Source organism: Lissotriton helveticus, chromosome 9 (assembly GCF_964261635.1).
Source record: "Lissotriton helveticus chromosome 9, aLisHel1.1, whole genome shotgun sequence".
Taxonomy (NCBI): Eukaryota; Metazoa; Chordata; class Amphibia; order Caudata; family Salamandridae; genus Lissotriton; species Lissotriton helveticus.
The window spans coordinates 735,100,991-735,128,555 of record NC_136070.1 but is presented as its reverse complement, the minus strand read 5'-3'; the positions used below and the strand labels follow the sequence as shown (position 1 = coordinate 735,128,555).

General features: G+C 49.3%; 1 protein-coding gene across 1 annotated transcript in view; it reads left to right on the top strand.

Annotated features, from left to right (window-relative positions):
• LOC144781835 (sulfotransferase 6B1-like) overlaps nucleotides 1–27,565 on the top strand; it is a 439,392-nt gene that overhangs the window by 371,665 nt on the left and 40,162 nt on the right. Inside the window, exon 6 of the mRNA XM_078660865.1 lies at nucleotides 3,306–3,462. Coding sequence (XP_078516991.1) covers nucleotides 3,306–3,462 — 157 coding nt within the window. The remainder of the gene's footprint in view (nucleotides 1–3,305; nucleotides 3,463–27,565) is intronic.

Here is a 27,565-nt window from a genome sequence, read left to right as displayed (position 1 = left end):
ATAACGTCCAGGTAACATTTATGGATTTGGCGTTCAATGGGACAGAAAATTTTGAAGAAAATGCAGATTTCTAACTGGGTAGAAGTAAGGCAGACAGAACAATGCCACTGTGCCTAATGCTCAAATCTCTGCAAACACATTTTGGCAGGATAGGAACTTTTGAGGGTTCTTGAAAGGTTTCAATTCACATAATTACTAACCCTCACAGCCCTCCCAGCAGCAAAACCTACTTTTCAAACAGGACAGAGGCATTGGAAAAGGCAGAGACCCCAATACCCAGGAGACAGGCCCCTCATCCTCCTCTTCTTCCCCTGCACCACCTGGAAAGCTTCTTCAGTTCCCTTGTGTAGGAACATGTGCAGCCGTTGGAGGAGGACTGGTATCCTGCTTTCTACATTCCTCGAAGGCCATAAAATTGGATCTTTCAGATTGTAGAACAGGGGTATGCTCTACCACTACAGGAAACTCCTCCCCTCATACCCACTCTTTATTCCCTGCATCAGCTGGTGGCAGTCCTGCTGTAGAAAAGTGCAGTAGAGTTAGTGCCAGAGCAGAAAGTTGTGCAAGGTTGCTACTCGCTGTACTTCCTGGTCCCCAAGAAGAATCCTATCGTAGGCCTCAGGTTCTTGAATCTTTTCCTTTACAATGAGAAGTTCAAGACATTCTCTCTTCTTCAGCTTCAGACTGGATGGTGCTCTTGTCTTGCAGGAAATGTAATTCCACACACCGATCCTGCATTCGCTCAGAAGGTAACTGAGATTTTTGGTAGAGCTCACACTTTATCTTATTCAAATTAATATTGGCTCCTCGAAACTTCACGGAGGTGATGGCTGAGGTTGCAGCTCATCTCCAGAAAGTTGAAAATCTCCATGTTCCTCTGCCTGGATGACTGGCTGCTCGAAGTCTGTTTCTGGCAGATGGTGTTGCACCGCCAGCAGGCAACATCATTGTACTTCTCCTTCAGCAAGACCAAATCTCACCTAGAGCCCTATCATCACCTCCTCTTTATATGGGCAGCCCTTGATATAACATTGCTCGGAGACTTTCCTCCTCTGTAGAGAATCTGAGACATTTGCAGTGTGATTCCTATGTTTCAGGAGTAAGCTCGAATTCCACTCCTGCACCCATCTGGTCACATATGAATGCTGGCATGTAATGGCTTTCCATTGGTACCTCTGTAGCTGTGGTTCCAACAGAGGATAGATCTGACAGACACAATTGTGGCATCCTCGGAAACTGACTCAGATCTAAATTTGTGGTAGATGGAGGAGCACCTCTTGCAGGGGATGTCCTTCTACCTTCCACCAGCAATGGACATAATGTAAATGGTTGCACCAATGCATATGTGGAGTTCTCATCTGAAGGAACTGGATATCAGAGGCCTCCGATATCTGCAGGAGCATGTTCAGCATGTCATCCTGCTCAAACTGAGAGCAATTCGGTTGGCTCTGAAAGCCTTGCTCTCTACCCTTGAAAGTCTGTCTGTTCAGTTTTTAATGGATAATACAACTCCAATGATATGTCAAGAAGCCCGAAGCTCTATCGGATACTTCAAAGCCTCCACTTGCATGCCTGTATTTGAGTAGGACCATCTAAGTCCCTTTCAGCTGTCACCGGAGGTGGTCAATGTGATTGTTGCATTCTAGCTGGGTCAGGGAGGGTTCACACGGTGTGGGAGGAAGGAAGGAAACATAGCTTGATTTTGAAGAAGATCCAACACCCTGTTATTCAGACTGCAGACTAAGGAGGACCTGATTATGAGTTTAGGTCTTATTTAACGCACCTGATAAATAACTATACCATGGGGTACGTTATTTATCGGGTGTGATAAATACCACCTATTGAGAGTTTGTGGGGACTAACATGCAGATTTTGGTGTTTAATACACGAAAATCCACATGATACGGTAAATACCGTATGCTTTTTCCTGTTAAATTTCGCTAGGTTTGCCTGCCAAAATTTAACAAAGGTTGAGTTATCTAACACATCGTATAATTATCGGATGCGTTAAAGACCTTCAAACCTGTAATTCTGACGACTACGTAAACAAAAGTTTATGCATGGATCTGAATTAACTGACCCATTCCTAATCAGATCCTAGGAAGAGTAAAAAATAAAAGCCAAAACAGCAGGCCTTTTCCATCTATACACACAGGATCTTGAACAACATCCACGTATCCAATCAGTCTTGTCCCAACGCTGCTCAAATTTTGGAAAGAGTTGAAGGCTCACCTTGTAAAAGACAACTACGTCACAATGCATTAACTGTCCACAACCCATTTACCTCTCCTATCACTGTATGACTTTATGCTTATCTTTAACCTAGTACAGCCGTCCCCTGCCTTTTGTCTAGATTCTTGCTATAGAAATACCATATACATAGATCAAATGAATTACTGTGCAATATAAAGACTGTGCAGACAGCAGGAAAGAAGATAAACTTAGCTTCTTAAAAGCCTCTCTGGGGAATACTGGGCGTTCTTGTGCAGATTTTAAGTGGCCAGCCTGGCTGCAAGGGATCCGGTCACCAAGCAGAGACCAATGATCAGCACAGCAAACTAGGGGGAGGGGTCATTTTTCACAATTGTAGTTGGAGTCATAATTCACTTCTAGTCTATCCACATGCTTACTGCAGGGACTATATCGATCTTTTTGTGCTCATTTGCGCCAAGCAGAATCCACAGGTTTCATATACCTGCACATTTATTTGTCAGTACACAACCAAACCTCAGCCTATGATAAGCATCTTACACTTCTGTATTGGAAGAACATTGTTTTCATCCACTAGCCTAGCTGTCAAAATAATTGGAGTAATAGTTGTAGAAGGTTGCTAATATATATGCATTCTGAGGCATTGCAGAAACTAGCAATATATGTGTGTGTGGTCACATTCTGGCCCACAATGAGAGCTAGTTACATCTGTGTGTGTCTGTAGCGCCTTGTTGAATCTGGTAATGTGTGTTCATTCTGAACTAATGTGGAAACAAAACGTATTTGTATGTTTCATCATTGTAGAAACTGGCAATGTGTGTTCATGATCTCCCATCATTGAAACTTAGGATGTGTGGTTGATCATAACAAATGTATCTTTTCCGAAACACATAGAGAAATACATTTTCCCTTTTTCACTTATCTTTTTACCCAGAGGTTCTCAATTTTAAAAACGGTTTGAAGTATTACATTGTGGTATCTTCCATTAGAAGTTAAGACAAGCTTGACTACTGAGTACCCCGCTTGTCGCCACATAATTATTCTTTAGAATGTATCACCTTGATGGTAACTGCAACTGTGTTTCATTTTTTTAGGATCTCACTGCTGGCGTTAAGAAGATTGTTGAGTTTTTACAGTATTCTTTGACAGACGAACAAATTAAATCCATTGCAGAAGGGGGGACCTTTGGATCAATGCAAGAGAAATATAAAACAAAAAATGCTTCATTTGGTCAAGTTCTTTTCAGAAAAGGTATTCAAATTGTTTATGAATCTTCTACTTTTGACATGTGCTTGTTGTTTATGTAGATGCTTTCATCTTATCCAGAAATCTTACAACTTAATTCAAAATTTGGTTCAGACTTTCACTGCAAAGGTCACAATGTCCACAGCATTCTAAAGGGAAAGTGGTGTTTTGCAAAGGTTAAACATATATACTTTTATAGCTCTCAAACAAATTTTACAACTGTGGGGCTAATTACGATGTTGGTCGGAGAGGCTCCGAACGGCATCCGGTTAGTCCGAATCCGTGTTGGAAGACTTGCTTTCGACCGACTCAGAAACATTTCTGACTGACCGATTACGATGGTTGGAAATCATTAGGACTGTCTGACTCGGTTCCGACTCGGAGACACCGAGCTGGTCAGAGCCGACTAGTATTCTCTATAGACCACTTTTCCGACTGAGCGATTACGATATCGAATTCAGACTGGCTTTCTGAATCAGTCTGTCTGACAAGGATCAGCTGTCGGAATCTGACTTTGGGGCCCATAGCAGGCCACCCTTCTCCCGGAGGCCTCCTGTTGGGGCCGGTGGGGTTACCAAAGGGACCTCCCTTTCCAACCATGCACAGTGTGGCAGGCACCATGGGGTGTCCTCCACGGGGTGCAAGGTTTTCCGCAACCACCCCTTTCTTCACTGGGAGCTGTGTAGTCGGTTGGAACACTGGCTCGCATTGAAGTCAATGTGAGTACGACCAAACAGTGTTCGGAAACATCATAATCAGTCGGTCGGACACCCCGAAACTGAGTCGATCAGAAATCATTCCAAAACCGAGTCGGCCGGAATACTTTCCGACCGACATCGTAATGAGGCCCTGTATTTATTATTGAACTGTTGCTGTGAAATATAAGATATGCCAGCAATCATTGGAGATTTAAATTTGTTCATAGTCCTTTTAGTTCCACCTCGATGACAACAAAGACATAAATACAATAGATTGTACCACAACAAAATGAGCTTTAATTAAAAAAACAAATCTCCTTTTTTCATGGGATGTACAACAAACTTGCTTTAAAAGGCTGCAGTGTTGTCTCAACTTCTATATCCTGGTAGATGTTTCTGCCTAACAAAAGTGTTCAGATTCTCAGTGAACCTCACAACAAAATTTTCCAAAGATAGTAGCTGAAAACCACAGGTTTTACAGGTAGCCCCTAAGGGGAACTAATGAATCTTTCTGATGCTTCAGCACCTTTTGCAGTATTCAGGAGCAAATTTTCTCAGTAACAGCGACTTTTGCATGTACAAATCTACTGCTTTTAATAGAAAACCCTGGGTGTTGAACAGGCAAATACATTTGTGCTACTAAGAATGATCTCATTATGTGACTCTATGCTGACGTGTATTATGCAGTGCTACCTTTGGGCCTGACTTGAAATTTGGTTGGCGAGTATCCCGTTCACCCTATTAAAATTACATTAGGATATTTTCTCTACTTACTCTGGGTACTTTCTTACTTCTACTTCCATGTAAGGAACTCTCTTCTTATATACCTGCTTAGAATATGTCTTCTACAAACCATCACAATACTCTTATCTCCCACTAACCGGGACCGAGTTTTTTCAGTAATTTGTTTTGTATCATTTTATAACAATTATAAAAACATTAAAATTAGCATCTTCATTTTTACACACATTGTATATTATCTCTGCCATCATCTGTACATATTTTACATTTTAAAGGGGTTGTAACATTTGCCAAACCAGAATAGAATATTCCCGTGGGTAGAAAAATTGCACAAAAGCAGCAGATTATTTTCTTCATTGCTTACTCTGTTTTGGTATTGAGCACAAGGCTCCTACAGTTTAGATACTGGACTACTGATACTGCCTGTATGCAAGCTTACCAGGTACACAGAAAAGATTTCAGCAGAGAGCACACACCTAAGTAGCAAGTGTCAATGGAGGAGAGAGACTATAGTTGAGAAGACAGAAAATTATTACAGTGGCTCCTATAAAGTACACTTCTGATTAGGCTGCTGGATTGTGCAAGCATTTAAATACCTATCACTTAGCGCATACGTGACCAATAGTAGTCTTCCATCCAGCATGTAAATGTCATACTCAACCTACATATCTGCTCTGCATTTTGAGGTGTCAAGCTCAAATCCAAGGGCAGCAGAGCCTTCTTTGCAGTATAAGCAAACTGGCATCTACCTTGTATGTCTGTGCCAAAATGTTCTGAAATATATCACTGGATGATTTTGAATCTCATCTCTAGGTCTCAAGACCCATCAAAGGCATCAATCACTCAGCTGTCCTAAAAAAAGTATGGCATATTGCCTGCCTCCTTAATTAATAACAGCAATGATGTTTGATAGGGACTAGAAAACACCTGAAGTGATTGTTTATAACTATCTCTTCTTTCTCATTTGACACATTCTCCAAATGAAGCAATGCTGTCAAGTATTTTGAGTGGTGTGATTGGTTTATTGTGCAGTATTCCAAATTGTTATTCAGGGTGTGTTGTTACATTCACATCCTATTCACTTTTCTTGTCCCTCATATGAACAACTTTGTAAAAAGGAGTGATTTTATTCCTTTGTCAGCCAGCGCATGCTTTGCTTGATGAGGGTAAGAAAATCCATTCAAGTTTCCTCAATGCTGATATTCAGAACATATTGTATTAGCTTAAAGTTCAGGATTAAAATATTTTTCTATAAAAATGTGAATTGTGCTCATCTGTGTGCATATGTATATCTTGGAACCAAAATTACTTAGGTAGTCTCACGTGGCAAGTAATGGTTTGAGCAGTAATCGTAAGGCAATAAGTAAGACCTATATGGCCCATGTATGTAACTTTGGAATTTGGGTAAAGTGTATTGAGTGATCTATCCACACATTGCCCCTTGCAAATGTTTTTCAATAAAATTGGGTGGCTAGATATACAACAAATATAATGGACAATGAAACGAAAGACATCTCGACTGGATAAAACCATTACAAATATAACTGGGAGTGGTGAAAGCCACCTGCCATCAAATCTATTTTGAAACTGAACACAAACTCAGGGAATCATAACAAAGGTGGGAGGCGCAGTTTAGATCCATCCCTCCAGTCATGTAGCAAGTTGTCCATTGCTTTCACCTCTGGATCTGGTTGCCAACTAGAAGAACATGGACCTGATCATTGAGCCTTGAGGCAAGAAGGTTGCCGTGCAGAGACCTCATCTGTTCGCAATGGTAGAAAATACCTTTAGATCCAGCCACCACCAACTGAAATAACTCAGGAAATGAGAATTCCAGTCATCCACTTTGTTCGTTTTCCCCATAAAGCATTCTACCATCACTTATATCCCTTGATGTAGACAGCAATGCCAAATGTTCTTGAGTAGCACTGTGAAAATCTTGAATCTTGTGTCCCCTGAAGTGGCTGTATATGATCACTGATGCATTGTCCATATTTGAGAGGACTAAACTGTGTACCCTTTCGTTTGACATGTGCATGCATGCGTCATCATGCGTGGGCATGCCTATGGAGTGATGTGGCCAGCGTTATCATTGTACCTTTAGTTTTTTCCCTTTTTTGCAGATGCAGAACAGTGTTTACAATAATTTGTATTACTTCCAATGCTGTACAGTATACATGTACGACATTGGCAAAGCCAGTAGGTTCCGTAGGCAAGAATTGTTGAATTCTCAGGGCACGTTCGAGAACTGCAGCGAGCACAATAAGGTTTGAAATAAAAATGGTCAAAGTGGGTTAAACAGTGCATCTCTTGAGCAATGTTCAGGCTTGCTGTAGCAGATTTACGATCTGTTCCTTATGGATATTGATTCATTGAAATGCTAGGGGTAGCTGAACTGACATCAAACACTTTGACACACCCCTTATGACATCATAGGACATGATCTAATGATAGCCAACATTGGTTGTCATTCCAGGAAGGGATAACATTGTACTTGAGAGGCCTACATTAAAAGCAAATTACTATAATTATAGAAAAGACACTAAAGTAGATAATACTACTTACCTTTTCAGCCACATATAGAGGATGCTGCATTGTATGCCCGAGGTACAACAGTGATCAGAAAAGGGGCATGCCATTACAGGCACACCCATGTAATGCTGAAGTACAATCATCATATTTTTGAGACATAGGGCATCATTACGATGCAGGTCGGACTCTCGTCTGACTGGCACTGTAGCAGAAGCGGGACCACCCAACAAGGACTCGGCGGTCCCGCTTGCCTGAATACAATGCGACTGCCTTCACAGCAGTTACAGAGTGTATATTTTCCATTGTGGCTTGTGCTGCAGGCTGCAGCACACGCCGCAATAGAAAATGTACACTTTAAAAACATCCCTGCACCGTGTGGCAGGCACCATGCGGTGCCTGCCACATTGTGGTGGGATGGGTTAGGCCCCATAGCGGGGGGCCAGTGGGGAAGGGGCCTTGCTAGGGGCCCCCAAAGTCACTTTCCACTTGCCTTTTCATAGTGGGCGAACCGCCATGAAAGGGCAGGTGGACACTTTGTAATCCCTACCTGAGTAGGCACCGCCCCTATTGTAGGACTTACTGGCCCTCCGACGGGCTCCTTGCGACCATCGGAAAGCGTCAGACTGTACCTCCGCCTGCTGCCTCCGACCGCATACATTGTAATGGTTCAGTTGGACCGCAGCAATAGATGGTGGTCGAACCGCATCCCACAAGCTGTCGAATGCAGTCCGACCACCATGTGAATAACCCCCATAGTCTCAAATGTCCAGATATAAAATCTAAGCCTAACAAGACAACGCCTAGGAAAATTCTCATCAACTTTCATACCTATTCCTTGAAGGAAAAGATTCTCAATATGGCCTTAAAGGGGAAATCATTGAAGGTTAGAGATTTCTTATTTGACATTCGCTCTGATCTTGCCCATGTCACCTTGGACAGGCAATGAGAGTTGGGCTGGAAAATTGACAATTTAAAAAAGTTTGGTGCAGTGGCTCGACGTAAGTTTCCAGCAACTCTGAAAATGATGCACACGGAAAAAATGCATAACGTTAGATCTGTACAAGAGTCAGACAAGCTACTAGAAAGTATGGGCAAAGGGGAAAAATAATTGGCAAGTTAGCCCCTGGTGGTTTGGCATCTATTCACAACATTCACGCACATTCATATGGGGGACTAACAGGGCAGACTTTGCTTGTAGGACTTCTAGGTACGTACTCTGGTCTCCTCGGTTTCCAAAAATGGTACTAGGAAGATGAACATAAAGATAACCATATAGGGATAAACACAGGGACACTTAGTTAGAGGAAGTCAAAGGTTGGGCTCAAGCTTCTCCTTCATCACTTTATTTGTTTATAAGGGGACAGGGCGGGTTGCCCCGGGGTACAGTAACTGGACTACATCTGTTCAGTTGAAACAGGGGGAGGTTCTCCAGGGAGGGGTCTTTTTGAGGGGCGTCGGGCGCAAGGGGTGAGGAGCATAGGGGTACAAAAATCAAAATACTCCTCATTCACCTTATTGAATGGTCAGATTACCATAGTTTTATTGTGATTGGTCTGATGCTGGCTCCTTTTGAGACTTAGTCCACTCACAGCCCCTGCGCTCAAACCACCATGAGAACGATCCAGTTATTGTCCTGGAATGTTAATGGCCTGCGTGTGAAAACTTAAAATTCTGCACTATATAAAAGATTCCCCTGCGCAGGTCATTATCCTTCAGGAAACTCATCTTTTATAAGAGGAGATTACTAGGATATTTAAAAATCAAAAAAGGTTGGATCATTTGATCTGTTCTAAGTAGACTGCTAACATAAGGGGTGTTGCTATATTATTTAAATACAGAGAAATGCTTGTATTTTAGACTCTCTGGTTGACCCAAGTGGCAGATGGGTCATTGTGAAGGTGATCATTTCAGGTTCTTTGCTCACCTTGCTTGGCTATTATGGCCCAAACCAATCAATCATATAATTTGTAAAGCGCACTACTCACCTGTGAGGGTCAAGGCGCTGGGGTGGGGAATGCTGCTACTGCTCAAAAAGCCAGGTCTCTTGGGCGTGGCTACGGCGGCGATGTAGACGGGCGCACCTCGAGTGAGCTCCGTCGCCCCGCTGCCTTCTTAAGCTATTATTTGCGTTAATCGGGGGCTTTTTCCAGAGATCTGGATACTTGGCAGAGCCCCTGAAGGACAGGAGAGGAGACTGGCTTGGTGACCGCTCCAGTGCAGGTGCTGGTACTGGGGGCAACGGAAGACTCGGCAGTCCGGCCGCCGGAGCACCGCGGCCGTCTTCCATCCGCGCCTGGCCTCGCTTCCCTGGAGGGCGGCGCGCAGGGCTGGACAACGCTTGGTGATCCAACCGGAGCCTCTGAGGCGGACCCCGGCTGGGGTCGGCGCATCGTGGACCCGGCGGACAGCGGCGGCGGAGCTGCCGGCGGTGGAGTGACCCCTGGGCGGGGACGTGGTGCGGATCCGACCGCTGGCCCAACGCGAGGAGCCGGCTCCGGTGAGACTGCAGGGCCGCGCTGGGGGTGAGGCGGCTCCCCGAACACACGACTACGGACCTGCCACATGCTGGAGGGCTGCCCCGGTGAGCTGAGCCTAGCGGACCCTTATTGCCCTGCTGCCTGGAACCGTGACGGCGCCTGGAGCTGCTGCGCTGAGATTTCGAGCGCCGGAGGAGCTGCCCGCCATCTTGTGCCCCCGGACGGGGCCTTGCCCGCCATCTTAGCTCTGCCCGCTGGCGCCTCCACTGGGAGCGCCTGTCCTGGCGGCCGGTGGGGGCCTTTGGTGAATACCTGGTCTGGCTGACCCTGCAGGTTTACCCGCGCTGGCCCTGGACCCCTGCCCCCCGGCCTCCGAGCGGATCCTGGAGTGCTCCTTGTTGCCTGAGAGGCCGTGAGGGCGGATCAGGCGCCTTTTCCCTCACTCGTCGCACCAGTGTGTGGCCTGACCCTCCTTGCCGCCCTGGTTGAGCCTGTACCCCTGCGACCTGGTGAGGTCCCTGCAAACTGTGAGTACCCCTACATTTACTCAGGGGATCACAGGCCCAGCTGCACTTCGGAGGAGGCGACGGAGGTGGGGGGGCGACTCACGCCCCAGGCGCCCCCGTGAGGCGCCGTCACTGGTGGAGGGGGCAAAAGACGCAGCATCCCAACCTCGGGGTGCAGAGTGACCCCCGTAGTGGCCGTACTGAGCGTTGGGATCACCTTGTGGTTCCCTGAAGGAGCGGGCCTGACCACGCCACTCACTGGACGACAAGGCTGCGCGGGAGGAGACACTAGCCACGGGGGTGATTGACTGCTGGTGCCCTGACCCACCACCGCACTGTTGCAGCTCCAGGGGGGCGCTGCGCCAATAGAGACAAGTAAAGCACTGGGTGGCCGAGCGCTGCGCTTAGGACGGATCATGACCCGCGAAGAGGAGGCAGGACGGACCAGGCGGCGACTTCCAAGGACACCTCGGTGGCTGCCATGTGGGGCAAAACAGGAGCAGTGGCGCCGACTGCAGGAGCGCTGCCACTGGTTGCTGAATCCCCGCCGGTGACGCAAGCCTTTATGTCCTCCTTCATGGCAGACCTGAAGTCTGAGATAGGCTCCTTGAGATCGGAGGTGCAAACGTGCGTTAAAGAACTACGCAAGGACGTGTCGGAGCTTGGGGACAGGGTCGACGGACTCGAGAAGCTGGTGGACACGCGCACTGAAGACACGGAGCAGCTGTGGCAGAGGGTGGCAGCCCTGGAAGAACAGAACATCGAACTACAGATCAAGGAGGAAGACCTTGAAAATAGGGGGCGCCGCAACAACCTCCGCATACGGGGTGTGCCTCTCGGAGAAGAAGGGACGGACACCATGGCCTACGTGGCGCAACTCCTGCACGAGGTGTGGGGCAACAAGGACGCCCCCCCGCCGCTCTTGGACCGTGCCCACCGAATCTTCGGCGCGGAAGGCAAGGCGGGTCTCCTCCCAGACATCATCACCCGAGTGCACTACTTCACGGAGAAGGAGGCCATTTTGAAAGCGGCAAGGGACAAGCAAGACCTGCGTTATGGAAACCACAAGATCCAAATCTTCCAGGACTTGGCCCCCAACACGCTGCACAGACGGAAAGTCTTCCGCCCGGTGACGGAGAAGCTGCGGACCCTCGTAATCCCCTACCAATGGGGGCATCCCTTTGCTCTCATCTTTCGGTGGGAAGGCAAGCGCAAAGTCATCCGCTTCTACAACGAGGCGGCGCAGCTGCTTGGACTCTCAGAACCCTCGGAACATAGCCCCGCCCGCACCGCCCGCCCGGCGAGGCTCCCGGCCCGCCCGGACTGGACCACGGTGAGTAGACGCCGCCGATCTCCCCCGATGGATGCAGGATCCATGTCCCAGGCTAAGCAGGACATCATAGAGCACATCCGCTCCCTTGAAGACGACCGCGAGGGACGATCCTTGGAGCCCCACGCCCCATGAACTATCTCGAACTGACTCATACCGGCCCGGCCCCGGACCCTCGGCACTCCAGGACTAACGTGGACACGCCTCACTTTGATGCATTGCACATTTCTTGAGACTTGACGCTCCCTGCAAAATAACTGGTCGACCCCTGCATATCTGCGGCCCCTTTGCGAATCCGTATCTGGGCGTACTGAGCAACATCCATCCCTGGCACCGGAGCCCGCTGCATCGCTAAGTGGGACCGTCAAGACGCGGAGGGTGTCCACGACGAGACATCGATGGGAAAGGGATTGTTTTAGAAGACAATGGCACATAGCTGCTCCCTCATGGCCGCCAGTGAAGGCTGATCTCGATGGTCAAATGGTCCGGGAAGGGTGTCTTGCATGTTGGGGCCTAACACTGCTGAACCGACTGCTATGATACGACTCTCCACGCACTGCCTCTATGCTACTTACCCCCGATTCGACCCTGAGCAGCGGGGCAGACGGACCTCGGGGTAACTGAGACTCATCTCTCTGACAAGGACGCCCCACACTTTGTCCCCTAGGAAGTGACATTCCTGAGTACATCCAAACCCTCGGGTAGAGGATGCCCGGAACCTGGGACATTGTACTACGGCCACGTTGGCCTGTTGTGGTTATATACTTTCTCTGTGTTCCTCTCTTTCTTGCCTGTCCTATTCTTCCTACTTCTCCTTCGAATCTTCCCTTTACCTGGTTCCCTTTCCGGCTGTATGGTATGGCGGCCTGGGGGCTGCTGGAGGTGCTTGCGCGTTTGCGGTGGGTGAGAGAGGCGAACCCCCCTTGCTTGATGGGGTGGGGGATGCTGGATGCTGAAGCAGCCTTATTCCCCTTAGTGTCATGGCAATGAATATCCCCACACCTCTCAAGATCTTGACACTTAATGTCAAAGGACTTAACTCCCCTAACAAGCGGAACCAGGTGTGGCGCTACCTTCTACAACACTCCCCTGACATTGTCTTCCTCCAGGAGACACACCTCCTGCGGGAAGACACTGGACGCATGGCGCACCCCAGATACCCCACACAGTTCTGGGCATCGGCTGACACTAAAACGGCGGGGGTGGCCATTTTATGCAGAGCTGGCTTCCGGCGGGGACCCACAAAGCCCCACAAGAGTGGTGACGGACGCTTCCTCGAGGCTACGGTACAGTTGGGAGGAACACAGTACACTCTAGGCAATGTATATGCACCTAACCAGTCGCAAAATAAGTTTCTTCAGGCACTTCTACGGGAACAGTTTCAATCTGGCGCGCCGCGCACAATATTAGTCGGGGACTTCAATCTAGTGTGGGACCCAGACGTAGATCGCGGGGACAACGCATTCATGTCTGCCACGCTAAAGGAACAGATTTCGGACTTAGGGCTAGTTGATGCGTGGAGATACCACAACCCAGGAGTCCGTGACTATACCTTTTACTCGCACTCCCACCGAACGTACTCGCGCATTGACTACCTCTTCACATCTCTCGACTTGGCGCGGGACACGCTGAAGGTTGCCATCTCCGATATCTCGATATCGGATCATGCGCATGTGGAACTGTTGTTGCAGGACCCAAAGGCGTGCGCCCCCCGGGAGCGACGTTGGACTCTTCCGCCGAGCGTCCTTCGAGACCCGGAAGACGTTGACAACATTCGGGAAGCCATAGACTCGTACTTCGCCCTCAATGATATTCCGGAGACGCCATTTCAGGTGGTGTGGGATGCCTTTAAGGCCACCATGCGGGGGCACATCACTTCCCTGGCAATTGCGAGAAGAAGGGCGGCATGTAAGCTGGAGGCTGATTTAGCAAGCGAGATCAAACAGGCGGAGGCACAGGATAGGGAGCGGCCCTCGCTGGCGTCCAGGAGGAAGTTGGCGAATCTCAGGGGACAACTTCGCCTCATTCGCACCAACAAGGCAGAACACTCCCTTCTAGCGTTGAAACAAAAATACTATGAAGGGGGTGATAAGGTGGGAAGACAGCTGGCGGGACGACTGAGGGCACGGGCAGTCAGGGCTCATATCGCTACTCTACGGCATCAGGATGGCACGTGTGCTGTCACTGAGCGAGCCAAGCAGGACGCCTTTGTGGCCTACTATACCTCCCTATACGAGGAGGAACCTACATCGGCAGAGGCGCGGGCGTCCGTCCTCGCTGATTTTGAGGGGACCCCCCTATCGCCAACCCAAACAGCGGAGCTGGAAGAGCCCATTCTAGAAGACGAGATTTCTTCGGCTCTCAAAGATCTCCCCGTGGGGAAAACCCCGGGGCCTGATGGCTTGCCGCTATCCTTCTACCGAGTCTTCCAAACCCAGCTTCGCCCTCAGCTGCTGCGATTGTACAACTCCTTCTCGGAAGTGGTGGGTCCGTCCCCCGACATGGGAATGGCGGAGATCGCGCTAATACCGAAGCCAGGGAAAGACCCTGCGCTATGTGCCTCCTATCGGCCTATTGCCCTCTAAAACACCGACCTGAAGGTCTATACCAAGATCTTGGCTAAGCGACTAGACCCATACATGCCGGGATTGGTGAATCCGGATCAAGTGGGGTTCATCCGAGACCGTCAGGGGGCCGACAACGTGCGCAGACTGGCCCACCTGGTGGGCAAGGTGCGACATTGGGATATCCCCGCATGCCTTCTCTCGCTCGACGCAGAGAAGGCCTTTGACCGGGTGGACTGGACCTTCTTGAAGGAGGTCCTCCGGAAGCTGGGCCTGGGCCCCAAAATGATAGCGAGCATCATGGCCCCATACCTGGGAACGCAGGCCAGGATCAGGGTAAATGGCCAGTTAACATCACCACTGGCGATTCACAGAGGCACGAGGCAGGGATGTCCACTCTCGCCACTCCTGTTTGCCCTGGCAGTGGAGCCCCTAGCGGCGCTGATCAGACGTGATCCCAGAATACATGGAATAGCCCATGGGGGGAGGGTCAATAAGGTGGCGCTCTTCGCGGATGACCTGATCCTCACTCTCACACACCCTCGGGAATCTCTACCAGCGGTCCACGACGTCCTCTGCCTATATGAACGGGCGTCGGGCCTCAAAATAAACCATACTAAATCTTGGGCGCTCAACCTCACTGTGTCTGCCGAGGACGTCCTCTCCCTAAAGGAGGCTGTGCCCTATCAATGGGCGGAGAGCCACATTAGATACTTGGGCCTCGCCCTCACCCCTCATTTAGACTCCTGGTCCTCGGTGAACTGGACGGAATGCCGCAAAGCAGTGCTGGAGGACCTTAGGAAATGGAAACCTCTGATGATATCCTGGCTGGGGCGTCTCAACGCAGTCAAGATGTCGATCCTCTCTCGCATCCTCTACATATTCCAATGCTTGCCCACCCCTATCCCACTGCACTGTATTCGGAGTCTCCAGCGCGAGATCACATCCTTTATCTGGGGTGGGAAGCGCCCCCGGTTCTCGCAAAAGGTCCTCATGGAGCCAAGAGACAGGGGAGGTCTGGCATGCCCCAACTTGGTACATTATTACTGGGCGGCGCACCTCCGCTTCGTGGTGGAATGGGGCGCGCGCGAAAGTGATAAGCACTGGTTCCATATGGACCGGGCGGTCACGGGACGTACCATATGGGACCTACCCTGGCTTCCGCGGGCGGCGCGCTCCAGAAGCGCATACCTTGCAATCCCCACAAAAACGGTGCTGGATATTTGGGATAGCATAGCCGTGACAAGAGGTTTGACCTCATTTCCGTCCCCACACACCCCGATAGCAGGGAATCCGCAGTTCCCCCCGGCCCACCGGACTCGGGCGTTTGATAAATGGACTCAAGGCGACTGTAGAGTAGCCGGAGATCTCTTCCTTGAGGGCATGCCCAAAACTTGGAAAGACTGCAGGGAGGAATTTCGGGTGCCACCACAGGCTAGCCTTCAACATACTCAGCTACGCCACTGGACTACCAGCGACGAAATGTACCAAGCAGCCACCCGAGCATACACACCCTTTGAGAAGCTGGCGCGCTCTCTCGGGGGACTGAAGAGGCTGATCTCCCAAATATATAGCATACTGCAACACCCCACATTGGCGCCTGCACATCCCTATCAGAGGAAATGGCAATTAACATCGGGCACAAACATTGACCCCTCCCAATGGAGCAGACTGTGGCGGGATATACCCAAGGTATATCGCAGCATCCCACAGAGGGAAAACGCTTACAAGCTACTTACGCAATGGTACTACACCCCTCTCGGCCTTAGCCAGATGTTCCCCAATGCTTCCCCGATGTGCTGGAGGTGTAAATCTGCGACTGGTGACTTTGTGCATATATGGTGGACGTGTCCGACCCTTGCGGTTTTCTGGAAGGAGGTGCTTAGCCATATCAAGGGGGTGCTGGGGTTCCCTTTGCCCGAAGAAGTGAGCACAATCCTACTTGGCATACGCCCTGCAGCGCTCAAGGCACTTACTCGCGGCGACTGGATCCTCACGCTCCAAATGCTAGGTGCCGCTAAACAACTCATTGCATTGTACTGGAAGCGAATGGAAGCACCACCCATAGCTTCCTGGTTTGTGCGCCTTTGGCAGGTCCTTGTGATGGAGCTCCTTACGGCGCGTCTGCAGGCGCAGGCTACGCGCTTCAAGGCGGTCTGGGAGCCCTTGGTGTGACACCTTTGCTCTGTAGAGTATGCGCGACACATGCCCACTAGACTCCGCACTCTGCACCTCTTTGAGGACGCGCTTGTTCCTAGAGACCCGGCCGGACTGCACCCTTGACCGCCATGCGCAACACGGCTGTGGACACACGTGCCCCCTCACTAGCTGTCCTCCGTCATACCACCTGTACCCGGCATTTTGTCACCCCCCTTTTTTCTGTCCACGCTTAGGATTCTCTGTCTTTCCCACTCTCTTTCTTCCTACTTGCCACTCTGGCACTTGTCTCTCTCTGAGACGGTTGCGCCCCGTTGGGCAGTTAGAGACAGGTGGGCTACCCGCCCTTCACATATCCTACTTGCTAAAGCGGAAAACCTCCTGCCTGAGACAAGCATTTCGACATTGCATCTGTAAGCCACCGGCCGGCCCTCCTGAGAGGGTTGTAGGCAAGGCGCTGTGTTAAAGCTTTTTTTTCCGGCTGCTCTGGCACCGCACTCAAAGAACTATATCATACGCGGCCGGCCTCGACATGAGGTTGTAGGCTTACCGCTGTGTTCAAAATAAAATAGACTTGAACTAAAAAGCCAGGTCTTGAGGAGTTTTCTGAAGGTCAGCAGGTCTTGGGTCTGCCGTAGGTTGATGGGGAGGGTGTTCCAGGTCTTGGCGGCGAGGTGGGAGAACGATCTGCCACCGGAGGTCGCTCTTCGGAAGCGGGGGACTGTGGCGAGGTCAGCAGAGCGGAGCTGGCGGGTGGGGGTGTAGAAGCTGAGTCGTCTGTTGAGGTACATTGGTCCGGTGTTGTGGAGTGCCTTGTGTGCGTGGGTGAGGAGCTTGAAGGTTATCCTCTTGTTTACTGGGAGCCAGTGCAGGTCTCTCAGGTGGGGTGTGATGTGGCTGCGGCGAGGGATGTCGAGGGTTAGGTGTGCGGAGGCGTCTGGATGCATTGGAGCCATCTCAGGAATTTGGCTGAGGCTCCTGCATAGAGGGCGTTTCCGTAGTCCAACCTGCTGCTGAGGAGGGCCTGGGTAACCGTTCTTCTTGTTTCAGTGGGGATCCACTTGTAGATCCTGCAGAGCATGCGGAGGGTGTTGAAGTAAGAGGAGGAGACGGCGTTGACCTGTTTAGTCATGGAGAGGGTGGAGTCGAGGATGACCCCTAGGTTGCGTGCGTGGTCGATGGGTGTTGGGGCGGTTCCCAGTGCAGACGGCCACCAGGAGTCGTCCCAGGCCGAAGGGGTGGATCCGAGGATGAGGACCTCTGTCTTGTCCAAGTTCAGCTTCAGTCGGCTGTTTTTCATCCATTCAGCGACGGCCTTCATTCCTTCATGAAGGTTGGTTTTGGCGGTGTGGGGGTCCTTGGTGAGGGAGAGGATCAGCTGGGTGGCATCAGCATAGGAGATGATGTTGAGGTCGTGCCGACGGGCGACGTGGGTGAGCAGTGCCATGTAGATGTTAAACAGAGTTGGGCTGAGGGATGAGCCCTGGGGTATGCCGCAGATGATCTCAATGGCTTCGGAGCGGAAGGGGGGAAGGCGGACTCTCTGTGTTCTGCCGGAGAGGAAGGAGGTGGTCCAGTCCAGGGCCTTCTCTTGGATCCAGGCGTTGTGGAGGCGTATTCGTAGTGTGTGGTGGCAGACTATGTCGAAGGCGGCTGACAGGTCCAGGAGGATGAGGGCCGCCATTTCTCTGTTGTCCAGCAGGGATTTGATGTTATCGGTGGAGGCGATGAGGGCAGTCTTGGTGCTGTGGTTGCTGCAGAACCTGGACTGGGAAGGGTCCAGGATGTTGTTCTCCACGAGGTTGCGGGACAGTTTTTCTTTGGCGGTCTTCTCGATGACCTTTGTCGGGAACAGGAGCAGGGAGATGGGCCGGAAGTTCTTGAGGTCCTTGGGGTCTGCCTTGGGTTTCTTGAGTAAGGCGTTGATCTCGGCGTGCTTCCAGCTCTCCGGGAAGGTTGCTGTCTCGAAGGAGGTGTTGATGACTTTCCGGAGATGGGGTGCGATGGCTGTGCTGGCTTTGTTGAAGATGTGGTGTGGGCATGGGTCTGAAGGAGATCTGGAATGGATGGTGTTTAAGATCTTGATGGTGTCGTCGTCATTGATGTTGGTCCAGGAGAGCAAGCGGTTGGTGCGGATGGTGGTCATGGGAGCGGAGGTCTCAGTGGTTGTCGTGGCGGTCATGGCGTTGAAGCTGTCGTGGATGTCTGCGATCTTGCGGTGGAAGAAGGTGGCCAGCGAATTGAATAGGTCTTGCGAGGGTGGGACGTCGGTGTTGGAGCTGGGGTTGGAGAGTTCCTTCAAGATGTTGAAGAGCTCTTTGCTGTTGTGCAGATTTTTGTCTAGGCGGTCTTTGAAGGAGGCCCTTTTGGCGGATCTGATGAGGTGATGGTGTCTGCGGGTGGCGTTCTTATGGGCTGAGTGGCTGTCCGGTGTTCATTCACGGAGCCAGATCTTCTCCAGCTTTCGGCAGGTTTGCTTGGAGGCCCGGAGGTCTTTAGTGAACCAGCTGGCTTTCTTGTTGGTGTGAATGTTGGAGGGTTTCTTGATCGGGGCGAGGGTATTGGCGCAGTCGTTGATCCACTGTCTGAGGTGGCGGGCGGCGGTGTCTGGGTCATTGGGGTCAGCGGGTGGGCTCTGGGGGAGGGTGCTGGTTAGCTGGTCTTCGGTGACTTTGCTCCAGCAGCGGCGAGGCTTCTGTTGAGTGCGGTAGTGCGTGGTGGATTTCTTTTTTTTTTTTTAAGAATTTTTTATTGAGCGGAACAGAAACCAGGTACAGGACGGATAAAAAACAATCTTTAAAGTAATGGAGAGAAATCACGAGAAAAATACAGCTTCTTCTAAAAACCACAAACAGTCAAGCAGTCAATGTAGCTATTACTTCATAGAAAAAAAGTGCAAAGTCCATATTTTGCTTTTCCAATCTAAAGTGTACAAACCATTAATACATTTTTCATTTTCTAAAGTGCAAGTATAATACAGTACGATACAGTCGATCCAATAGAAGCAAGTTGCAGGATGAGTAAAAAACAGCCTCCTTTTAAAACCAAGAGCAATCAATATAGCTGTTAATTCACATACAAAACATATATGCACAATCCATATTTTACTTTTCGATTCTAAAGTGCATGTGCAAAAACCATTCATTCATTTTCAATTTCTATAGTGCTAATGCAATACAATACAGTACAGACCGCCGAATTAAACTAAACCTCTACTATTTTAAACTGCAAATGTAATACAGTACTATACTAATTTAGCAGTCCTAAAGTGCAAAAGCTGAAGACCCCCAAAGTGCTTGAGCGTATGCACCAGCACTTTGGGGTATTAAGCACTTTAGGGGCGTGGTGGATTTCTTGAAGGTGAAGTGGATGCAGCGATGGTCGGTCCAGTCGAGTTTGGTGGTGTGGTTGAAGGAGACGTGGGGGCTTGCGGAGAAGATGGGGTCAAGCGTGTGACAGGCGAAGTGGGTGGGTTTTGTGATGAGTTGTCTGAGTCCGAGGTTGGCTAGGTTGTCAATCTGGGTGGTGGAGTTGGTGTCGTTGTTGTTCTTGCGGTGGAAGTTCAGGTCCACGAGGAGGATGTAGTCTGTGGAGGCGAGGGCGTGTGGTGCTGACGAAGTGGGCGATGGAGTCGCTGAACTGTGCTTGGGGTCCGGGGGGTCTCGAGATGAGGGTTCCTCTGAGGGTGGTGTTAGGGTTGGTGTGGGTCTGGAAGTGCAGGTGTTTGGCGGTGCTGAGGGTGTCGTCGGTGTTGGTTGAGACTCTGAGAGTGTTCCTGTGGACGATGGCGATTCCTCTTCCTGCTCCATTGGTGCGGGCCCTGTGGGTGATCTTGTAGCTTTCCGGGATGGCTATGGCTATGTCGGGTGCCGAGGCGGTGTTCAGCCAGATCTCTGTCAGGAAGGCGACGTCTGGGGAGATTGAGTCGAGTAGGTCCCAGAGTTCAACGGCGTGTTTGTGGGCGGAGCGGGTGTTGAGAAGGATGCATCTGAGGTGGTTGGGTTCTTTCCTGGTCGGCAGCATGGTGGAGCGGATGCTTGTGAAGCTGCAGTTCCGGCAAGTGAAAGCTCCGTGGGTGCGCTTCGGGGTGGCCAGGAAACAAGTGTGTGATCGTCCGGTGTTGAGTGTGTGGAGGGTTCTGGCATCGTAGCAGTGTCTGGTGTTGTGGCATTCATGGGGTCCTGGCGCTGGCCGCGGTCCAGGCGCAGAGGGGCTTGCCTTCAGCGCGCCAGCGGCGTGCCCGCTGCGCGTCCTCCATATGAGGGGATGCCGGAGGGAGGAGCAGCTGGGAGGCAGGAGCGGGGTGGAGAATGGGATCCAAGGGGCTGGGCCGCAGGGACGCAGCGGCGGGTAAAACGGGCGGGCCGTGGGAGAACCAGGCACAGGAAGGAAAAACAAGTTTAGGCAAGAAAACAAGTACAGGCACAGAGGAATGAAAACAAGTCTGTGCAAGAAAGCAAAAACAGGCACAGAGGAATAAAAACAAGTCTGGGCAAGAAAACAAGTACAGGCACAGAGGAATAAAAAAAAGTCTGGGCAAGAAAGCAAGTTAGGCACAGGGGAAAAATACAAGATTAGCCAAAAACAATGCAGGCAAAGCCATGCAGCAGCGTGGGGAGTGACCTGCCTGCCAGCAGGGCAGATGACCCATCTTCTCTAAAAACTGCCTTTTGAATATTTTGGAATATCCACACCCGGTAATCATGGCTGGGGACTTCAACATCGTTTTGAATCCCAAATTGGATAAGTCGACAAGTAGTAGAGCTAGGGTGCCGTCTAGGTCTTGGACGTTCCTCCACTCTATGATGGCGCAGATTGGACTTTGGGACATTTGGAGAGATAGATCAGCCAATCAGATAGGAGTCTCATACTATAATAGTAAATATGGCCTCAAGTCAAGGATTGATTACTTCTTGGTCAGTCATAGCTGAGGGTTAAAGTTAAGGACATCGGCTATTTGACTCCTCACCTGTCTGGTCAGTCAGGGGTATGGATGGATATGGCCTTGATAGAAGGTCAACATCCTAGAGTTTAGACGTTTGATCGAACTCTACTTCTTGATGGTGAGGAGATGAAGTATTTATCCCAAGAGACTGAGTGTTTCTTGAAAGTAATTTTGGGCTCGGCTGCGACCTCGGTGGTCTGGGACTCCTTATAAGTTTTTTTTAAGGGGTATGATTACAAGTAGGGTGTGTTTTAAGAACAGACAATACAGAGAGGAGGTGGCATACAAGGAAGTAGAGATGAAGACAGTAGAGTTGAGTCTAAATAGAGCGGCTGTGAAGTATCGGAAAAAATCCGCCAAATTGAGTAAACTAAAGGATCAGTGAGACACCATACTTCGTACAAGGGTCACAAGCAGGTGGATGGCGAGTAAGCTTGCCCATTTTGAGAACGGAAAAGGCACAGGCAAGCTTCTGGCATTGAAGGTTAAGGCTGACAGGATGTGTAAACTGATTAAACAAATCAAGACTACAGATGGGGTTACTGCTCTGTCCACAGACGAAGAGATAGGGGGTGCTTTTTTCATTTTTTTTCATGAGCTGTATCAAGAAGGCAGTACGTGGATAAAATGTATGGCTGCAGGGGAGCAGACTTACCCCCCTGAATCTGTCTTAGCAGTAAGATCTAGAGCAGGACATTTCCCAGGAGGGAAAGCCGCTGGGCCTGATGGGCTGTCAATAGAACTCTACGGATCCTTGGGGTAGGTGATAGTTCCCACTTTAACATTGCTCTTTAATGAGATTTTAACTGAAGGTACAAAGGTGCCAGGCTCATGGGGTGAGCCTCCATTGCTCTGATATTGAAATCAGGTAAGAACCCAGCAAATTGTGGGTCCTATAGACCTATCTCGCTGCTAAACGCAGATAATAAAATCTTTGCTAGGATCTTGGTGGACAGGCTGAGTTTGGTTGCAGGTGAGTTGCTCCACCCTGATCAAAAAGATTCCGTTAAGGGTAGGAATTTATCTGACCTCACCTATGAACTGGTTGGTGCAATAGACCTGGCCACAACCTTCTCGCTTCCCCTAGCAGCAATGAGACTAGATGCCACTAAGGCCTTCGACAGGATCAACTAGGTATATCTGTCGGCCATTATGGAGAAATTTAACTTGGGCAAGAAGTGTTGCGAAGCAATTCAGCTGATCTATCAAGATCCATCAGCGAGACTTCTGGTTAATGGTAAATTGACTAGACCCTTTAAGATCACCAGAGGTACGAGGCAGGGCTTTCCCCTTTCTTCCCTCCTTTTCGATCTATATATTGAGCCCTTTGCTCAGTGTTTAAGAAAGGAGACCATCATTTTGCCATTCAAGCATGGGGCTTGGGAGAAGAAGGTTGCCCTGTACACCGATGACATTTTGACCATGTCCGCGGACCTCGCAAGGACTTTCCCTCATGTTATTAGGTTAGCACAGGATTTTGGGTGGGTATCTGGCTACGAGGTTAATGCGGAGAAGACTGAGGTCATGACTTGGAATCTGGCAGAATGTCAGTATCAGACCCTGAGCAATATGAGGTACCTGGTTGTCAGAATAGTGCAGGATATTGATAAGATCAAGACCAATCTGGCAAATGTTTCAAGGGAGTACCAGAAACTCATGAAATCATGGGCCCACCTCCCCCTGACTATTCTTGGGAGGATCGACTTGGTTAAGATGGTCGTGCTTCCGAAAATCACCTTCCTTTTTATTGCCATTCCACTACACTTTGATAGATCAGCTATAGCCAAGCTCCAGCAGGCAATTAACTCATTTATCTGGGCTTATAGAGCCACTAGGATTGCCTTAAAGAAGTTGAGGCGCAAGAGGGAGAAGGGCGGTCTCGCACTTCTGGATTTGCAATATTATGCATGGGTCTTTCAACTATCGCATTCCAGGATGCTCTTTAAAACCCCAGAGAACTCATGGATGGGGGCCATGTTTTCTGCAATGCTAAACGGCGTTGGTCTATCTCACAAGGGATTTTTGTTCAATTCTGGAGAACTGAAATTCTTAAAGAAGATTAGGTTAAATGTCCTGCTGGGAAAGTCTCGAATATGGGTCAGTATTAAACAGTTGACAGGTCTTACTACTTCTCGAGCTGGCCCCCCTGTGGGATTCCCCAGGTGTACCAGATTGCTTGAAGGACAGGCTTGCATTACCCCTTAGAGCAGCTGGGTTTAAGGTATGGGGGGACCTCGCCCATGAGGGCTTACTCCTACCGTGGTTGTCACCATATAATAGGGTGGAAGGGGGTATATTTAAGTTCAAATACATGCAGTTGTAGAGTTGGTCCCAAAATCTGAAAAAAACCACAGGCTTTGGTAACATCTTGCAGGAGCAGTTAGTGGTAAGACCGGCGGGGAGGAAGGAGGTTTCCTTCTTATATTGGGCCATTAAAGAGGTTGTTGATGGAAACTTAAAATTGGCTGAGGAATTGTGGGGGGTTTCCTTGCCAAATGAGCAGTGGGAACTTTTTTGGCAAACATCCTTTAACGTCTTGTTTGCTACTGAAAAACCAGCTTGGTTGAGGAGGAACCACCTGTTCACGGTTCATAGAGGGTATTTATTTCCGCTAAGACTGACTAAGATGACAAAGGGGCCTCCAATCAATTGTAAGAAATGTGACCTAGAGAGAGCCTCTGATGTACATATGTTTAAGGAGTGTCCGGCTATGGCAGATTTCTGGGAAAGTGTAGGAAATACTATTGCTGATATTTTTGGACCTTCCAGTTCAAATAAATCTCACCCTGATAGTTTTTGGAATATCTAGTGGAATCATGGGCCCCGCCAGATCATTTCTTTTCTATGAAATACTACTGGCTTTGAGGGAAATTTGTAAAAGATGGGTAGAAGCTGCACCCCCTTTGTCTTCTTTGTTCACAACATCTAAGATCGATCTGATTAGATCACAGAGGAGTAAAAAGAAAGCATTTTGGGATTTCTTATTAAAATGGTCCAATGCTTAGGAGATCTATATTTTAGTGTATTTAATGACTTAATTATGTATCTAAAAGAAAATGTAGGTCCTATGATTATGCCTCTTTGAAACTCTTCTGACTGTGTTGGGCCTCCTATTTTACTCTCTATAGGCCAATGTTATCTGTCGCTGGGTTTACCTGGATCGAAGAGGAGAGTGACCACCCTTGCCATCTTGGGGCCAGTGTCATTCTAAGCCTTTTGTGGTACCAGTAGGCGGGGCACTCCCACCTGGTCCCCATCCAATTGCCTATGTCTCTCGAGTAACGGTATGGATGGCTTGCTTGTTCACTGTGGTCTGAGGCGAATAAGGCCAAAAATAACCCAACAAGGTTATCGGTACATAAGATTGTGTTTAACTCTGAGCCCTCCCTCGTATGCGCCATGTAAAGCCCTTCTATCAGCATGCACTAAGGCGTACTGTCAAGTGAATCTAAAGGGCAATCACACAAGTGGCAGTTGAAATCACCCTCTTGTATAGCCTTCTCCATCACACGACCATGCCCTGCCACAGTTACAATCGAGGAGCCTAAGCTGGAGAGGTTAGATGCCTCCTCAAACCAGGCTTTCGCATTATAAAAATGAATGCCAGTGATGTGGAGCTAGGGAAGGATAACTTCAACACTTGTTACAAGTGTGAATCCCAAACAAGATCCTTGACTTTCCCTCATAATTCTACTGAAACAAAAATGATGAGTCCCCCTTTAGCCCTCGCCGCCACTCACGCCACTGTAGGAGAAAAGTAGGTTTTGTTTCCTTCTAGAAAAAAAAAGGTTTTCTCTTCCCGTTTCTTGCAGACAAATCACCTGATATGTCCTAACAAACTGCACCCAGTTGCAATCATTAAACTTGGCAGACAGGCTGGTAATCATCATCAAAACTTTATTATAGATCACTAGGATCATGACAGTACATCACAGTATATAACATGAAAAGAGAAGATGTTGCCCCCCCCACGAGATAATAACTGAAAAGCAAGCACTTAGATACACAGTAAAACGGTAATTGAAGATATAGTGTGTGTTTCTATATAGGTACAACCCCACTCATGTGCCTCAAGTCGTAATGTCTCTCCATTATAGCACAGCACAGCGGGAGGTGCAGGTTGAGGCTCCGCCTCCTTCTGGCCTCGGGAATCTGGGAATTTGAGTCCCCACCAGCTGCACAAAAAGCCAACAGCAACAGCCAAATAGAGTGTTCCGCTCAGCAGGAGGTGGCGAGGCACTTTACAGCGCAGCGAAGCGGGAGATGGAGGTTGCAGCCCCCTATCCTTCGGGCCTCGTACATCTGGGGCTTTGAGTCTCCACCAACCTCACGAAAACCTAAAGAATGCTGATGGTTTAAACCCAGATCAGTTGACTGGGGGTGAGTGTTTGCAATGTTCAACACACCGTCCATCATCCCCTTTGGTTTTGCTAAGTTCACTCTAAGTTGGCAGGGTATGCCCAGACATTGGTCCCTTGCTCACTTTGCCACTGGATTCAAGATAGCATGGCTGATGAGGGTTATGAACCCGAAACCGGTCCCAGGATGCTTGTTTCCGGTCCAAGGAAGACATGGCTTGGCAGTTCGGTCTGGACTGTTCCCATGAGGCACAGGGTCAGACTGATTTGCATAAGGCCATGTCTTAACTGGGATGGCGGAGTGAGCTAAAGAATGATTATGGATTAAACCCAGATCAGTTAACTGGGGGTGAGTGCTTGCAATGTTAAACACTCCATCCATCATCCCCTTTGGTTTTGCTACACCCATTCACAGCAAGCACACATGCACAAATACACAAACATTCATATGTATACAAACATGCACCCAACATTAAAAAAAACATTTACTGGCCCACATTGTGATATCTGGTGGCGGGAGGGAAGCCTGAGTAGTCCCTGGAAGCTTCAGGGAAGTGAAAACAAGAAGATCCTGACATCTCTTCTCTGCTGACCTTGTCACCCCACTCTGTGGTGAGCAACACCGATGGACACTTGACCTGGGCTTAACACTGATGTGCCCAGGTCTAAGTCTGGCTCCCCCTCATCACGAGGGGGTATCTCAAAGAGAGGAGGTCACGTCCATGGGCTATTAAATCTCCAGACAAGCAATGTCAGTTCAGGCAGCCAGGCGCCTGCCCATTTAGCACATGTGCAGCGCCAGGATGCCTAAAATGACCATAGCGATAGTCTGTCAGGCTGACCTTTGCTCAGCCTGACAGACACTCTTTCTGCTTGGGTAAAAAGGTGGAGGGGCAGGTCCCTCAGCCATTAATGACAGGCCGTGGGATGAACACAATGTAATTTTGCCATAGGCACTGCAACTTGCAACCTGCGCTGCTCAATTATTACCGGCCACACCTTTTGAATAAAATCAAGAAATGACATTGACTTTTTGGTACTGAAGTGCAACAATCACTAATATGCAATATGTTGCAGATTACTGAACTTGTCGATAACCTTGATCCACCTCATCCATAAGGTATAGCAAGGCACTACTGGCAGTGGGCAACAGACTGCGCGCTGTTGCTGAAGGGTGTGGGGAAGAGCATTGTAGGCAATTATGCATTTTTAACTGTGTTGCCATTAATGTTTGCTCCGGTAATGGGTTAACCCTAAGGAAGTTGATCTCATTACAAGAAACACTGAAATGCCATGCAGGCAACATGCCTTCAGCAGAGGGGCAACATAACAGCATGTCCCTGTTCTACTATTCCCTTGCTAAATCTGCTGCTTGGTTTGGTTGCAGCTCTGGGTAGGACCAAGACTGGCACTGCTCCCCTGCACCCTGCCCATGCAGGTCCTTCACATGCCAAAGATGTCCACGTGACTCGAGCAGGTCTGGGATTGGCAGGATTCCTAAAAGCCAGATTTTTAATGCAGATGAATAAAGCAAGTTTGCCAGTCTCTGAATGTGTCTCACAATACTTGGGAAATACATCAGAGAAACCTGAGTGGCTAAAGCTCACTGCGCCTACTGGTTCTAGACTTGTATAACTCACAGGGCAGATTCTTACTGGCACGGATTAATAAAAGGGCACAGTGAACAGGGAACCATGTTCTCGGCTAAGAAGCACAGCCAGAAAAAGTCAGATGCAGTACCCTCCAGCTTGAGGCAGGGCACGACATAGCAGGTTGAGGCCCAGCGAGTGTTCTGAGCCTC